Source organism: Bos grunniens, chromosome 21, assembly GCF_055505025.1.
Source record: "Bos grunniens cultivar Pamir isolate PY7600 chromosome 21, Bosgru_T2T1.0, whole genome shotgun sequence".
Lineage (NCBI taxonomy): Eukaryota > Metazoa > Chordata > Mammalia > Artiodactyla > Bovidae > Bos > Bos grunniens.
In genome coordinates this window covers 28464776-28479766 of record NC_141185.1, presented here as the reverse complement: position 1 = coordinate 28479766, position 14991 = coordinate 28464776, and the positions used below count along the sequence as shown (strand labels likewise).

The window sequence follows — 14991 nt, the reverse complement described above, 5'->3', positions numbered from 1 at the left end:
GCACTCATTTCCCATGCTAGTAAGGTTATACTCAAAATCCTTCAAGCTCGGCTTTAGCAGTACAGGAACTGAAAAATTCCGGATGTATAATCTGGGTTTAGGAAAGGCATAAGAACCAGAGATCAAATTGTCAGCATTTGTTGGATCATAGAAAAAGCAAGGGAATTCCAGAAAAACATCTACCTCTGCTTCATTGACTATGCTAAAGCTTTTGACTGTGTGGATCACAACAAACTGTGGAAAATTCTTCAAGTGTGGGAATACCAGACCGCCTTACCTGTCTCCTGAGAAACCTGTATGCAGGACAAGAAACAACAGTTAGAATTGGACATGGACCAATTGACTGGTTCCAGATTGGGAAAGGAGTACGTCAAAGCTGTATATTGTCACTGTATATTATTTAACTTCTATGCGGAATACTTCATATGAAGTGCTGGGCTGGATGAATCACAGGCTGGAATCAAGATTGCTGGAGAAATGTCAGCAACCTCAGGTATGCAGATATGATACCACTCTAATGGCAGAAAGGAAAGAGGAACTGAAGAGCCTTTTGATGAGGGTGAAAGAGAAGAGTGAAAAAGCTTTTGAAACTCAACATGAAAAATCCTAAGATCATGGCATCCATCGCTTCATGGCTTATAGATGGGAAAAAGTAGAAGCAGTGACAGATTTTGTTTTCTTCGGCTCCAACATCCCTGCAGTTGGTGACTGCAGCCATGAAATTAAAAGACACTTGCTCCTTGGAAGGAATGCTACGACAAACCTAGACAGCATATTAAAAAGCAGAGACATCATTTTACCAGCAAAGGTCCGTTTAGTCAAATCTGTGGTTTTTCCAGTAGTCATATATGGATGTGAGAGTTGAACCATAAAGAAGGCTGAGTGCCGAAGAATTGAAACTTTCAAATTGTGGTGCTGGAGAAGACTCTTGAGAATCCCTTAGACTGCAAGGAGATGACACCAGTCAATCCTAATGGAAAACAATTCTGAATATTCATTTGAAGGACTGCTGCTGAAGCTGAAGCTCCAGTATGTTGACTACCTAATGTGAAGAGCCAACTCATTAGAAGAGGCCCTGATGCTGGGAAGGATTGAAGGCAGAAAGAGAAGAGGGCGGCAGAGGATGAGATGACTAGATAGCATCACTGACTCAATGGACATGAATTTGAGCAGACTGTAGGAAATGGTAGAGGTCAGAGGAGCCTGGCATGCTGAAGTCTGTGGGGTCGCAAAGAGTTGGACATGACAGTGACTGAACAACAACAAGAACAAGATAAGAAGCATTTTTCTCTACTAAGAGACTTAAATTCTTTGAATGACAGCTTGACTTAAAGCTTAACAGAGAGAGGAAAAAGAGGCTTGACTAAGTTTCAAATTGAATAAATCCCCAATTCCAGTCCAAGGTTAAATGTAATATAATGTATAGATAATCATGGGATTCTTAACTGGATATCTCTGTGGAAAGGACACTTTTGAGTAGATCTTAATCTTAAATGACTGTTTACTTACAAATAATCGGGTAGACCACTCTAAGATGTTGTTTTGATGGGTTCTATTAGCAGATGTCATGGATAAAAAGATCATCATGAAGCTTTGCAATCTTCTTTAGTAATAATTCTGTTGGAAGAACAAAGCACTATCAAATTTATTGCTGGAGGCTTTGAAATCCAACACACAGAAAAAACAGGACTTGTAGGCGCTCAAATTGCAGCTTTCATGCAATGGTAATGAAACATTATAATCACTCTGAATAATTCTGCCGCCTTGTCTAGCTCTCACAGGGTATTGTGAATTATAAAGAAACAAATCCAAAAATCTAAGTAGTATCTTGGGGTTTGATGTGTTTTGTTTTTGTTGTCTGCTAGAGTGTGAGTACTGCAGGAGAGTCACAGAAGGGGTATAATACTAGGTACCAACGTATTAGGTTAAGTTTATCATGGCAGTTCTACTTTACAATAGTTGTTGTTTAGCCACTAAGTCGTGTTCAATTCTTTTGTGACCCCATGGGCTGTCGTCCATCAGGCTCCTCTGTCCATTAGGTTTCCCAGGCAAGAATGCTGGAGTGAGTTGCCATTTCCTTCTCCAGGGGATCTTCCTGAACTAGGGAGTGAGCTCACGTCTCCTGCTTGGCAGGCAGGTTCTTTACCGCAGAACCACCTGGAAAGCCCACCTTACAACAGTGCATTTACAGGTGGTTTTTTTTTTTTTTTTTTTGCTAATAATCATTTTCTTTGTTGTGTATTTGATGAGGCTTTTGTAGTGATTATTCTTTTGGGCCTGGCTGTAATGCAAGAAATCTTAATTGGACCTTTCTTGACTAAATATAATTATTTTAGAAGGAGTGAGGTGGAAAGGCATTATAAAACTTAGTTGAACAATCAGTTGCATATATTTATTTGTAACCTTTACCTTGCTCATTTATTTTCCTACAGTGTGAAACTGTTGAAAGTTTAAATTGAAACTGTTCGTACACTTAAAATAGGAGCCTATTGAAAAATAATGGTGTAAATTTTGAAAAACAAAGTTTATTTTGCATCTTTTGAACATTATTGAATTCTAGACTTGAAGATATGTTTCAGCTGATTTTTGTAGCTATGGTAATTTTATCAGGTTGGTAGCTGTGCCACAATCAAAGTACAATATACTTTAATTAATACAGGCTTTGGAGTTTCTATTTAATGGGCACTAATTTATTTGCATTTTATAAAATCAAAACAAGACATACTAAGTTCCAGTGAAACAGCCTAATACATGTGCTCCTTATTATTTTTAAAAACTATCCAATTAAAGATGAGGAAGTAAATCTTTACTGAGGTAGCTCCTCTGACACCATAAGAGATGACTGTGTCCTGCCTGCTCTTGGCTTCACCAAAATTAGGTTGTTGGGCAGCTGAATAACTTTGTCATGAAAAAGTTTATTTTTAAAATCACTGTTGGCAAACTATGACCTGTGGACTAAATCCTGTCTGTTTTTGTAAAGGAAGTTTTATAGTACACAGCCATGCTCATTTGTGTTCACATGTTGTCTATAGTTGCTTTGCTGCTACAGTGGCAATGATCAGTACTGTCAGATCAAATGATTCACAAGGCTTAAAATATTTTCTGTTATTTGGCCCTGTCGGGAGAATCTTGCTGACTCCTGTTTTTTAATCTAAGTCTTCTGTAGATAGGTTGTGTTCAAGTTACGGTGGAGTTTTATGTGGTTGGTATTTTTGTGTTTAATTTTCTATTCTGTTTCATTCTAAGGAAGAGTAGTGAAAAAAAATCATTTGGAGTGTTAGTTTCTAGCTTCCTCATCAAAAGTAGGTATAAAACCACTTCACACGGTTGCTATGAGGAGTCAAGGAGAACTGTAAATAAAATCCTTAAAGTGCCTGGCACCCAGCAGGAATTTAGGTGGTAGGGAGATATAATCAGGGAAAGTCTAGGTGTTTCTTTGGGTGATTTAGGATGGCATGTTTTTAGAGATTCTGATTTGTCCACAGAGCTGGCTGTGGAAGCCTAGTTTATACAGGTTCTTAATACAACACTGTTGATTAACTTTCCTCCATCCTTTCCTTCCTGCTTCCCTGTGCCCCTCTTTCTCTTTCCTCTCCTTCTACTAACCATTGTATATTGCAGGAAAAATGGGGTATGAGAGGATGGTCATGTACCAGGTCTTGACTGAGTACCTGGGATGGGCTGCCAAGTGAGGGTCCTTGGCCTTGTGCAGGAAAGAGTTCAAGAGCTAGCCATAGTAAAATGAAAGCAGGTTTATTTAGAGAGACCCACTCTTTTGAGGGGCTTCTCTGGTGGCTCAGATGGCAAAGAATCTGCCTGCAATGCAGGAGATCCAGGTTCGATCCCTGGGTTGGGAAGATCCCCTGGAGAAGGGAATGGCTACCTACTCCCATGGAGAATCCCATGGACAGAGGAGCCTGGTGGGCTACTGTCCATGGGATCTCAAAGAGTCTGACATGACTTATCTACTAATACACACACATACACACACTCACACTCTCTTTAGAAGGTAAGAGGTGACCCCAGGGCATGGAGTCTTTTTGAAAAGTGAGAGCAGAGCTTGGCTGTGGCAGGTGGTTAGTGGTTTGCATAATTTAGTTTTTATGGGCTTCTATGGTGGCTCAGAGTTAGAGAATCCGTCTGCCAATGCAGGAGACAGGGGTTTGATCCCTGGCTCAGGAAGGTCCCCTGGAGAAGGAAATGGCAACCCACTCCAGTATTCTTGCATGGAAAATCCCACTGACAGAGGAGCCTCATGGGCTGTAGTCCCTGTGGTTGCAAAGAGTTGGAGAGAATTTAGCAACTAAACAACAAAGAAGGAGTAGCAGGAATAGTCTAACCATCTTAGAGAAGGAGTGGGGATTTTCAGGAGATGGGGCACCACCCTCTTTGGGGCCTTTTATAATTGGCTTCCAAACTGTCATGGCACCTGTGGGTGTATATTTAGCATATGAAAATGTATTACAGCGAGCATATAGTGTGGCTGAAGGTCTACTGGAAGCTGAATCTTCCTCCATCTTGAGCCTAGTAGGTTCTAACCCGTTTTGGTCTTGTCCTCTTGTTTTTCATGGTTGTGTCATTCTTTTAACGGTTATGTCCTGCCCTCTTCCTTCCTGTCTCAATACCTTGGCTTCTCTGTTTCCTTTTTGATACATGTAAGCATTAGTGCTAAATTTAGTACTAAATTTAAATTAGTACTAAATTTAGTCAGTCAGTAGAGACTTGTAGAGGATTTTCTATTATTCTTCTTAGTTCCATCGTCTTGGAAGCAGAGGAAATTAACTTCTTGTGATCTCCCTCCCTACCCTCTTTATTCTTATGTGATAATGTGTACCAGCAGCTATCTAGGTGTGTGTGTGTGTGTGTGTGTATATATATATATATATATGTATATATATGCAAAATCCACTCCTACCACAGCAAATTTTAGAGCAGGTTTTCAGTTTTGTTTTAACCCATGATGCCAAGGGCTCACTTGTAGACGAGCATAGTTTTCTTCTAGAAGACAGGACAGATAGATGATAAATAGATTCTCCGTAACATTTTGAAGGAAACTTAACGATCTAGTGATGATAAAATTGAGCTTGCAATCTTCTATTGCAAGCACCCACTTCATTGTTTTCTTGTTTCTTGAAAACATAAACTTAGAAAACTTAAGTTATTTTACTTGACAGGTATTTTTAGAAGATTAATTTGAAACCTGGGACCTAACCCTTTCAAGTTACTTTAAAACCAATCTTAATATAAATGAGAGCAAGGACAAAGAATCTTAGAATGTTTTTTGTTTTAATTGCCATTATTATTATTTTATGGTAGCATTTAGTTTTGTAGGTGTCATGGAAAAGATATGGAAAAGAGGTGATAGTTATAATATTAGCAGACCCATAGATAATAGTTAACAGTTATCTAGATTTGTTAGGTTTGAAAATCTTTTTATCCATAGTGAATTTACTCCTATTTTCAATTTAACTGGATTCTTTTGTTTGTGGTTTAAAAAGGAGTTAAATTGGGTCAGAATTTCTCATTGAATGTTCTACCTTTTTAAAGCTACTGACTGACCTGAATTTAGTACCAGTGCTTCAGTTCAGTTCAGTCGCTCAGTCGTGTCCAACTCTTTGCGACCCCATGAATCGCAGCGTGCCAGGCCTCCCTGTCCATCACCAACTCCTGGAGTTCACTCAGACTCATGTCCGTCGAGTCGGTGATGACATCCAGCCAGTGCTGACATACATCAAAAAGGTAACAGAGGAGAGAAAGGTATGAAGACCAGTAGGAAGAGAGGAAAGTGAGAGAGGGACAGAGGGAAGGAGGGAGGAGAGGGAAGGACGGAAGAAGGTTAATCAGAAATGTTACATTTGCCTTATGACCCAGCAATCCCACTGCTGGGCATACACACTGAGGAAACCAGAAGGGAAAGAGACACATGTACCCCAATGTTCATCGCAGCACTGTTTATAATAGCCAGGACATGGAAGCAACCTAGATGTCCATCAGCAGATGAATGGATAAGAAAGCTGTGGTACATATACACAATGGAGTATTACTCAGCCATGAAAAAGAATACATTTGAATCAGTTCTAATGAGGTGGATGAAACTGGAGCCTATTATACAGAGTGAAGTAAGCCAGAAGGAAAAACACCAATACAGTATACTAACGCATATATATGGAATTTAGAAAGATGGTAACAATAACCCTGTGTACGGGACAGCAAAAGAGACACTGATGTATAGAACAGTCTTATGGACTCTGTGGGAGAGGGAGAGGGTGGGAAGATTTGGGAGAATGGCATTGAAACATGTAAAATATCATGTATGAAACGAGATGCCAGTCCAGGTTCGATGCACGATACTGGATGCTTGGGGCTAGTGCACTGGGACGACCCAGAGGGATGGTATGGGGAGGGAGGAGGGAGTAGGGTTCAGGATGGGGAACACATGTATACCTGTGGCGGATTCGTTTTGATATTTGGCAAAACTAATACAATTATGTAAAGTTTAAAAAAAAAAAAAAAGAACCTGGATAAACTAGGCTTCCACAGCCAGCTCTGTGGAGAAATCAGAATCTCAAAACACATGCCATCCTAAATCACCCAAAGAAACATCTAGACTTTTCCTGATTATATCTCTGTACCACTTGAATTCCTTCTGGGTCCTGGCACTCTGCTAAGGATTTTATTTACAGTTTTCACTGACTCCTCATAGTAACCGTATAAGGTGGTCTTCGGAGAAGGCAATGGCACCCCACTCCAGTACTCTTGCCTGGAAAATCCCATGGACGGAGGAGCCTGGTAGGCTGCAGTCCACAGGGTCGCTAAGAGTCGGACACGACTGAGCAACTTCACTTTCACTTTTCACTTTCATGCATTGGAGAAGGAAATGGCAACCCACTCCAGTGTTCTTGCCTGGAGAATCCCAGGGACAGGGGAGCCTGGTGGGCTTCCGTCTATGGGGTCGCACAGAGTCGGACACGACTGAAGTGACTTAGCAGCAGCAGCAGCAAGGTGGTCTTACACCTACTTTTGATGAGAACGCTAGAAACTAACATTCAAAATGATTTTTTTAAGTATTAAACCCAGTTTTTATATATCACTATTCTATTAAAGGTAATGTATTCTTCCTCCTTTTTCATTTATTTTATGGCAAACTGAGAGATAGATAGTAATCTCAAGTCCCTTAGCTTCTGTGAGTCACAGAGGGATATTAAATAATTTCCTTACAACTGCCATTTGAGTCAAAGTTAGGGGCATAAATTTGAGTGTACCTTATTTTGTCAATTTATGGGAACCAGACAGGTTTAAAAAGTAATTTTGTGTCTGGAAATAGGTAGATAACAGAAAATGAGAGATTGTTTAGTGTTAAAAAGTTTTGAGAGTTTAAGGAATTTTATCTTGCCAGCATACAGGGAGAGAACTGAGTGAGTTGTATGTCCTGGGGAAACAGAACTCAAAAGCACGTGTTAGTATTAGCATTCTGTTTGCTTGTATATGAGAAAAACCAGTAACAAATTGATTTAATCTGTGAAAGGAGAAAGAGCAGGGAGGTGGTAGGGGGAGAAGAAAAAAAGACCTATTTAGAGATAGTGAATTTTGTTTGTCTTTCTTTGTTAATCTGCTGATTAACTGTCAGCTAGTGAAGAGACCAATTAGATATTCTGCTCTTGGGCAACTGCATAAATCATCAAAGAAAATGGTTTTGGTTGTTTATGAATTCTCTGGAAGACTTTGGGTGTTCTACTGTGACTTGCACATAAGAGGTTGCCTCTGTATTATGTCTGCCACTATCCTCATTAGCATTTCCATGCCAGATTTGCATCAGAATTCCTCACTTGCTTTAATTATGGTCTTGTTTCCATGATTTTCTCCCCTCATTTTGTAATCTTTGGTGTGTTAGATAGTCTTTCCAAAAGTTAATGCTCCATCTTCCTGGGGTTATGTTTGCTGTTGTAAACCATTATTTTAACATTGTGTGCATGTAATTTGTTAGTTCTCAGATCAAAAAATCTTAGTCTGTTTGTGACTGTATGGGAGATCTGAACCACAATGTTTAAAGTATGTGCAGTGGATTTCTTTGGTCGGTTATCTGAAAGAGATTAGTAAACCAACAAAAAATATTTACACCTAGGAGTTTATGTTCTTTTACCTTACTGTTGCTTTAAAAGTTTAGGTTGTGATTTTGAAATATTTTACAAATTAGCTTCTCTGTAGTTAGACTTACTGTTGCTGTGCACTTTCTCTTTGATGAAGAGTGGGGGAATCTTATGGTAAATTCTGTTTTCTTACAGTCAAAAGCTGTTGGTTTGTTAGATGTGGATGTGTATGGCCCTTCAATTCCAAAGATGATGAATCTGAAAGGCAATCCAGAATTATCACAGAGTAAGTAAAGAAGAGATAAAGAGTATGACAATATAGTTACACTTTTATTTAGTACCTGCGGGGTGTCAGGCATTGTGCCATATACCGTGTATACCTTACACGCACTGCAATATAAGGTATGGAGCCAGACTGTCTGGGTTTGAATTCTGGCTCTGTCACTGATTAACAGTGTAGCTTTGAATGACTTGTTCAACCTCTTTGTGCCTCAGTGCCCCCATGTCTAAAATAGGGTTAAACAATTGTACTTACCGGATAGAATTGCTATATTTAATTGCTTAACTACAAAATTGCTGTAAGTGTAGTGCATATGAAGCCCAGTGCTTGGCACACTGTACATGGTCAAATTTAGCTCATCATCGTCTTCGTATATAAAATGTGTGGATGTATGGGGGTGTTTGAATAGAAAGAATCTAATATATTTGTTAGAAGAGCTGAAAATTATTTTCTCTAATCAGATTTTTGTTATATTTATTTTAAATTGTTTTTGAAAAAATTAATTTCTCTCCCGAGCCTTCACTGCCATCAATAATAGGACAGAGTAATTTTTTGAATAAATCTTTAACATTTATAGCTGTTGTTATTATATTTTCTTACAAAACTATTAAATATAAAGCTTTAAGAACAAGGAAATTCTATGCTCAAAAAGAGAAAAATTGAAACAACTGGTAACTTTCCTTGAAAAATAGTTTTGCATGAAGACACTTTATTAAAATTTATTTGTAACTATATTCTGAAAGAGATGGGAATACCAGACCACCTTACCTGCCTCTTGAGAAATCTGTATGCAGGTCAGGAAGCAACAGGTAGAACTGGACATGGAACAACAGACTGGTTCCAAACAGGAAAAGGAGTATGTCAAGGCTGTATATTGTCACCCTGCTTATTTAACTTATATACAGAGTACATCATGAGAAACGCTGGACTGGAAGAAGCACAAGCTGGAATCAAGATTGCCGGGAGAAATATCAATAGCCTCAGATATGCAGATGACACCACCCTTATGGCAGAAAGTGAAGAGGAACTCAAAAGCCTCTTGATGAAGGTGAAAGTGGAGAGTGAGAAAGTTGGCTTAAAGCTCAACATTCAGAAAACGAAGATCATGGCATCTGGTCCCATCACTTCATGGGAAATAGATGGGGAAACAGTGGAAACAGTGTCAGACTTTATTTTTCTGGGCTCCAAAATCACTGCAGATGGTGACTGCCGCCATGAAATTAAAAGACGCTTACTCCTTGGAAGGAAAGTTATGACCAACCTAGAAAGCATATTCAAAAGCAGAGACATTACTTTGCCAACAAAGGTCCGTCTAGTCAAGGCTATGGTTTTTCCTGTGGTCATGTATGGATGTGAGTGTTGGACTGTGAAGAAGGCTGAGCGCCAAAGAATTGATGCTTTTGAACTGTGGTGTTGGAGAAGACTCTTGAGAGTCCCTTGGACTGCAAGGAGATCCAACCAGTCCATTCTGAAGGAGATCAGCCCTGGGATTTCTTTGAAAGGAATGATGCTAAAGCTGAAATTCCAGTACTTTGGCCACCTCATGCAAAGAGTTGACTCATTGGAAAAGACTCTGATGCTGGGAGGGATTGGGGGCAGGAGGAGAAGGGGACGACAGAGGATGAGATGGCTGGATGGCATCACTGACTCTATGGACATGAGTCTGGGTGAACTCCGGGAATTGGTGATGGACAGGGAGGCCTGGCGTGCTGCAATTCATGGGGTTGCAAAGAGTCGGACACGACTGAGTGACTGAACTGAACTGAACTGATAGTAAGCATATGAAATTGAATAATTTCTTTTATTTCTTATTGGACCTTTCATTTTCCATGAATCTAGGACAAAATGCCTGTATTTACTGAAGGGTTTTTATTGAATTTTCTGTGTACATAACAGAAGGTGTTATTTTTGTCATTGTGATTAAATGTTAGTAAGACATTATCTGCTATTTAAGGTGCCTTTGTTTGTGCTGAGATGGGCTTCCCTCACGGAGAAGGCAATGGCACCCCACTCCAGTACTCTTGCCTGGAAAATCCCATGGACGGAGGAGCCTGGTAGGCTGGAGTCCATGGGGTTGCGAAGAGTCGGGCACGACTGACCGACTTCACTTTCACTTTTCACTTTCATGCACTGGAGAAGGAAATGGCAACCCATTCCAGTGTTCTTGCCTGGAGAATCCCAGGGACAGCGGAGCCTGGTGGTCTGCTGTCTATGGGGTCGCACAGAGTTGGACACGACTGAAGTGACTTAGCAATAGCAGCAGCAGGGCTTCCCTCATACCTCAGTCATTAGAGAATCTGCCTGCAATGCTGGAGACCCAGGTTCGATTCCTGGGTCAGAAAGGTCCCCTGGAGAAGGAAATGGCAACCCACTCCAATATTCTTGCCTGGAGAATCCCATGGACAGAGGAGCCTGGTGGGCTGCAGTCCATGGGGATCAAAAGTTGGACACAATTTAGCGACTAAACCACCACCAAGGTGGTTTTGTTCGTGCTGTAGTTGTTGAAATCAGTTACAGCGTTAAGTTCTGAATAACCGCTTATCAGATAATAAGGATTCTTCCTATTATTTTGAAGGAATTTAAGGCTCTAGTGATGATAAAAGGGACCCTAGCCGTCCTACATTTCAAGCACCCACTTAAGTTGTTTTCTTGTTTTGTGAAAATATAAACTTAAAAGAAAGCTAATTTATTCTAGTTTCTTTGTTCTTTGCCCTTTTAGTGGAATGCGTACTTAGTTTACAAATATGTGCCATGAGCCAAAATGTCAAACTTACACAAAGAAGTAATGGATTTGTGTACTTTAAATGATAGACTCTTTATGTCTGTCTCTTGATTAAAGTAGCATGAAAACTAGTGCGTGTAGCACATAAGTGATGGCAAAATGGAGCCCTTGGTGTCAGTTTTTCTTAGTCTGTTCAGTCTATGCCAGTATAAATACTTGAAGTGAACTTTAATTTCTTTTTTCTTGTTTTTCTGAAGCTGTACTCTTAAATTTGATGTTTGCAAATTGGCTGCCATTAAATAGACTTTCTGGTAAAAATGAGCTACTGGAAATCTTGGAAAGCCTAAAAAGAATATGTGTTGACAAGCAGATCTCAAGTCCCATAAGAAATAAACCAAACGATTGAGGCATTCACTTAGAAGAGTGTGGATTCTTGAAAGCCCATCTTATAAATTGGTTTTTGAATCTTAGATAAACCTGCTACCATTGTACTAATTGGCATCATTTTGACTTTTCTATGTTTTTGTCATTTTAATTTATCCTGTATTACTGTTTATTAAAGAAAGCACAGTGCAGCATGAAATTATCTTATTAACGGTAAGAAAAAAGATTTGTTTTCCGTGGTTCAGATTTTGGGGAGATAGAACTGTGAGCAGAATCTTAGCTTTATAAACGTTTCCCCTGTTCTTGGACTTAGCTACACAACCATAGAGGGAATGGGACTTCAGGATTGTATTTTTTTGTTCATTATTTAAGCAGACATATGGTAATGTAGTTTTGATCAATTTGTTAATTTTAAAACTCCATGTTAAAGTTGGCAGATTCATTCTCTTATATTTTTTATTTTTGAGGAGATTATAGAAAAACCATACTTTTTATACTTATGATATTTTAGTCTTGATCACCAAGGGAAATTTTACATTTGTTTCTAGAGAAGTGAGTTCAGTAATTGAGGAAAAATTTGTTTATAATAGTTTTGGATTTCTTAGGCTGAAAATGTTTCTATCAGCTTAAAATGACAATAGTGATTTTCTACGTTGGTTTGAAGTATGCAAAATTATGGTAATGGAAAGTCTAGCTGGTTTGTAGAGAGAGTATTGTACAAAAAACCTCACCAGGTTGACATTATAATGGCTGCAAATGACCAGTTGCTTTGGGAACCTAATGGAATTTAGAATAAAATCCATGTGTAGTTTGAGAAATTATCATCTTACCATGAGTTAACCTTTTTTTTTAGTCTAAAGAACAAATATCAGTCATTTTTCTCTTTTTTAAGTTTGTAAATAACATAATATGCAGATTTCATATTATAGTATAGCCAAACTATACTCCTAGAAATGATTGACTAGGAAGGTTTTCACTTGAAATTGTAAGAAAACATTACATGGTAGTTGCACACAGAAATGTGTTGTTAATTCACTGATGTAATACTCTTTTTTGTTGAGGATTTTCACTAAGCTTTCTCAACTAACTTTTATTGGTAGACATCTGCTTTCTTTCACAGTTTTATGATGATGAATTCACACTTTATCACAGTTGTGAATTTATCACTACTTAGTTTTACTAAAGAATGTCTTATAGTATATTTAGCTAATAAAGTAGGAAAATTTTTAAGGCCTGTGGAGAGAGGTTACTAAAATTGAAATGTCAAGTAATTTTATTGAGGATGACACAGTTCTTATTAATAATGATTAACTATGAGACTTTTTTTTAAAGTAGGATTCACTTTTTTTTGTTGGGGGATAGATTTTCCACTCATGTCACAATATTCTGCTCTCTCTGTCTTAATAAGCATTTTCCAAGTTTATGAAATGAATGTGTGTACAGAAGAGACAGAGAAAATGTGGAAAATCAGCTTGGCAAATGACTTTTTATAATAGCAGTCATCTCCAGTAAGAGCTATCAAGAAGTGACTAAATTTTCTTAAGGTAATTTAAGTGCATAAAGAATGAGAGTGAATTCTACTTATTTCTGAAATTACCTTTTTTCTTCCAAGGCAGAGAGTTAGGGGTGTTACTGAAGTTACTGACTTGAATAATTAAATTTGGATGCAGTAGTTACAGTGAAAGTTTCTCATTTACAATTTACTTCTTCTGGTCATTGTCTTGTGGACTCTTGGGTTTAATCTGATGCTAGAGTTCCTCTGATTATCTTTGGAAAGGGTTCTGGGATGTATTGCATAATCAAGGTGTTATAGAAATGACTTTTTTCTTGCTGACTTCCTGGATTTTGTTTACAATCTGTTTTATACCTACAATATTAAATTGTTGTTGTTGTTTACTCACTGAATTGTGTCCAACTCTTTTGCAACCCCATGGGCTGTGTAGCCTACTAGGCTCCTCTGTCCTTGGGATTTCCCAGGCAAGAATACTGAAGTAAATTGCCATTTCCTTCTCCAAGGGAACTTCCCTACCCCGGGAAGGAACCCACATCTCCTGCATTAGCAGGTGAATTCTTTACCGCTGAGCTACCAGGGAAGCCCAGAATATTAAGGCAAAGTGTAAATCAGGAGTTGAAGGAATCTTGAAATCTTATTAACTTAATCATGTTAATCTGTAAATCTTGTTTTGATTTACTCTGGCTTTCAGTTCAGTCGCTCAGTTCTGTCTGACTCTTTGTGACCCATGAATCGCAGCACGCCCAGCATCCCTGTCCATCACCAACTCCCAGAGTTCACTGAGACTCACGTCCATCGAGTCAGTGATGCCATCCAGCCATCTCATCCTCTGTCGTCCCCTTCTCCTCCTGCCCCCAATCCCTCCCAGCATCAGGGTCTTTTCCAATGAGTCAACTGTTCGCATGAGGTGGCCAAAGTACTGGAGTTTCAGCTTTAGCATCATTGCTTCCAAAGAAATCCCAGGGCTGATCTCCTTCAGAATGGACTGGTTGGATCTTCTTGCAGTCCAAGGGACTCTCAAGAGTCTTCTCCAACACCACAGTTCAAAAGCATCCATTCTTCGGCGCTCAGCTTTCTTCACAGTCCAACTCTCACATCCGTACATGACCACTGGAAAAACCATAGCCTGGACTAGATGGACGTTTGTTGGTAAAGTAATGTCTCTGCTTTTCAATATACTATCTAGGTTGGTCATAACTTTCCTTCCAAGGAGTAAGCGTCTTTTAATTTCATGGCTGCAGTCACCATCTGCAGTGAGTTTGGAGCCCCCCCAAAAAAAGTCTGACATTGTTTCCACTGTTTCCCCATCTATTTCCCATGAAGTGATGGGACCAGATGCCATGATCTTCGTTTTCTGAATGTTGAGCTTTAAGCCAACTTTTTCACTCTCCTCTTTCACTTTCATCAAGAGGCTTTTGAGTTCCTCTTCACTTTCTGCCATAAGGGTGGTGTCATCAGCATATCTGAGGTTATTGATATTTCTCCCGGCAATCTTGATTCCAGCTTGTGCTTCTTCCAGTCCAGCGTTTCTCATGATGTACTCTGCATAGAAGTTAAATAAGCAGGGTGACAATATACAGCCTTGACGTACTCCTTTTCCTGTTTGGAACCAGTCTGTTGTTCCATGTCCAGTTCTAACTGTTGCTTCCTGACCTGCATACAGATTTCTCAAGAGGCAGGTCAGGTGGTCCGGTATTCCCATCTCTTTCAGAATTTTCCACAGTTTATTGTGATCCACACAGTCAAAGGCTTTGGCATAGTCAATAAAACAGAAATAGATGTTTTTCTGGAACTCTCTTGCTTTTTCCATGATCCAGAGGATGTTGGCAATTTGATCTCTGGTTCCTCTGCCTTTTCTAAAACCAGCTTGAACATCTGGAAGTTCACGGTTCATGTATTGCTGAAGCCTGGCTTGGAGAATTTTGAGCATTACTTTAGTAGCATGTGAGACGAGTTCAATTGTGTGGTAGTTTGAGCATTCTCTGGCATTGCCTTTCTTTGGGAT

The 14991-nt window shown here is 39.2% G+C and overlaps 1 protein-coding gene across 17 annotated transcripts in view; it reads left to right on the top strand.

Moving 5' to 3' along the window:
* NUBPL (NUBP iron-sulfur cluster assembly factor, mitochondrial) overlaps positions 1 to 14991 on the top strand; it is a 269591-nt gene that overhangs the window by 47986 nt on the left and 206614 nt on the right. For 11 of the 17 annotated variants that reach the window (XM_086363699.1, XM_086363697.1, XM_086363705.1 and 8 more), the window contains one exon: positions 8283 to 8373. The exons of 4 other annotated variants lie outside the window; for them this stretch is intronic. In XM_086363699.1, the coding sequence (XP_086219825.1) occupies positions 8283 to 8373 (91 nt within the window). Of the gene's footprint in view, positions 1 to 8282; positions 8374 to 9272; positions 10307 to 14991 lie in introns of those variants that run through there. 2 more of the 17 variants (XM_086363696.1, XM_086363695.1) reach the window with 1 other exon arrangement.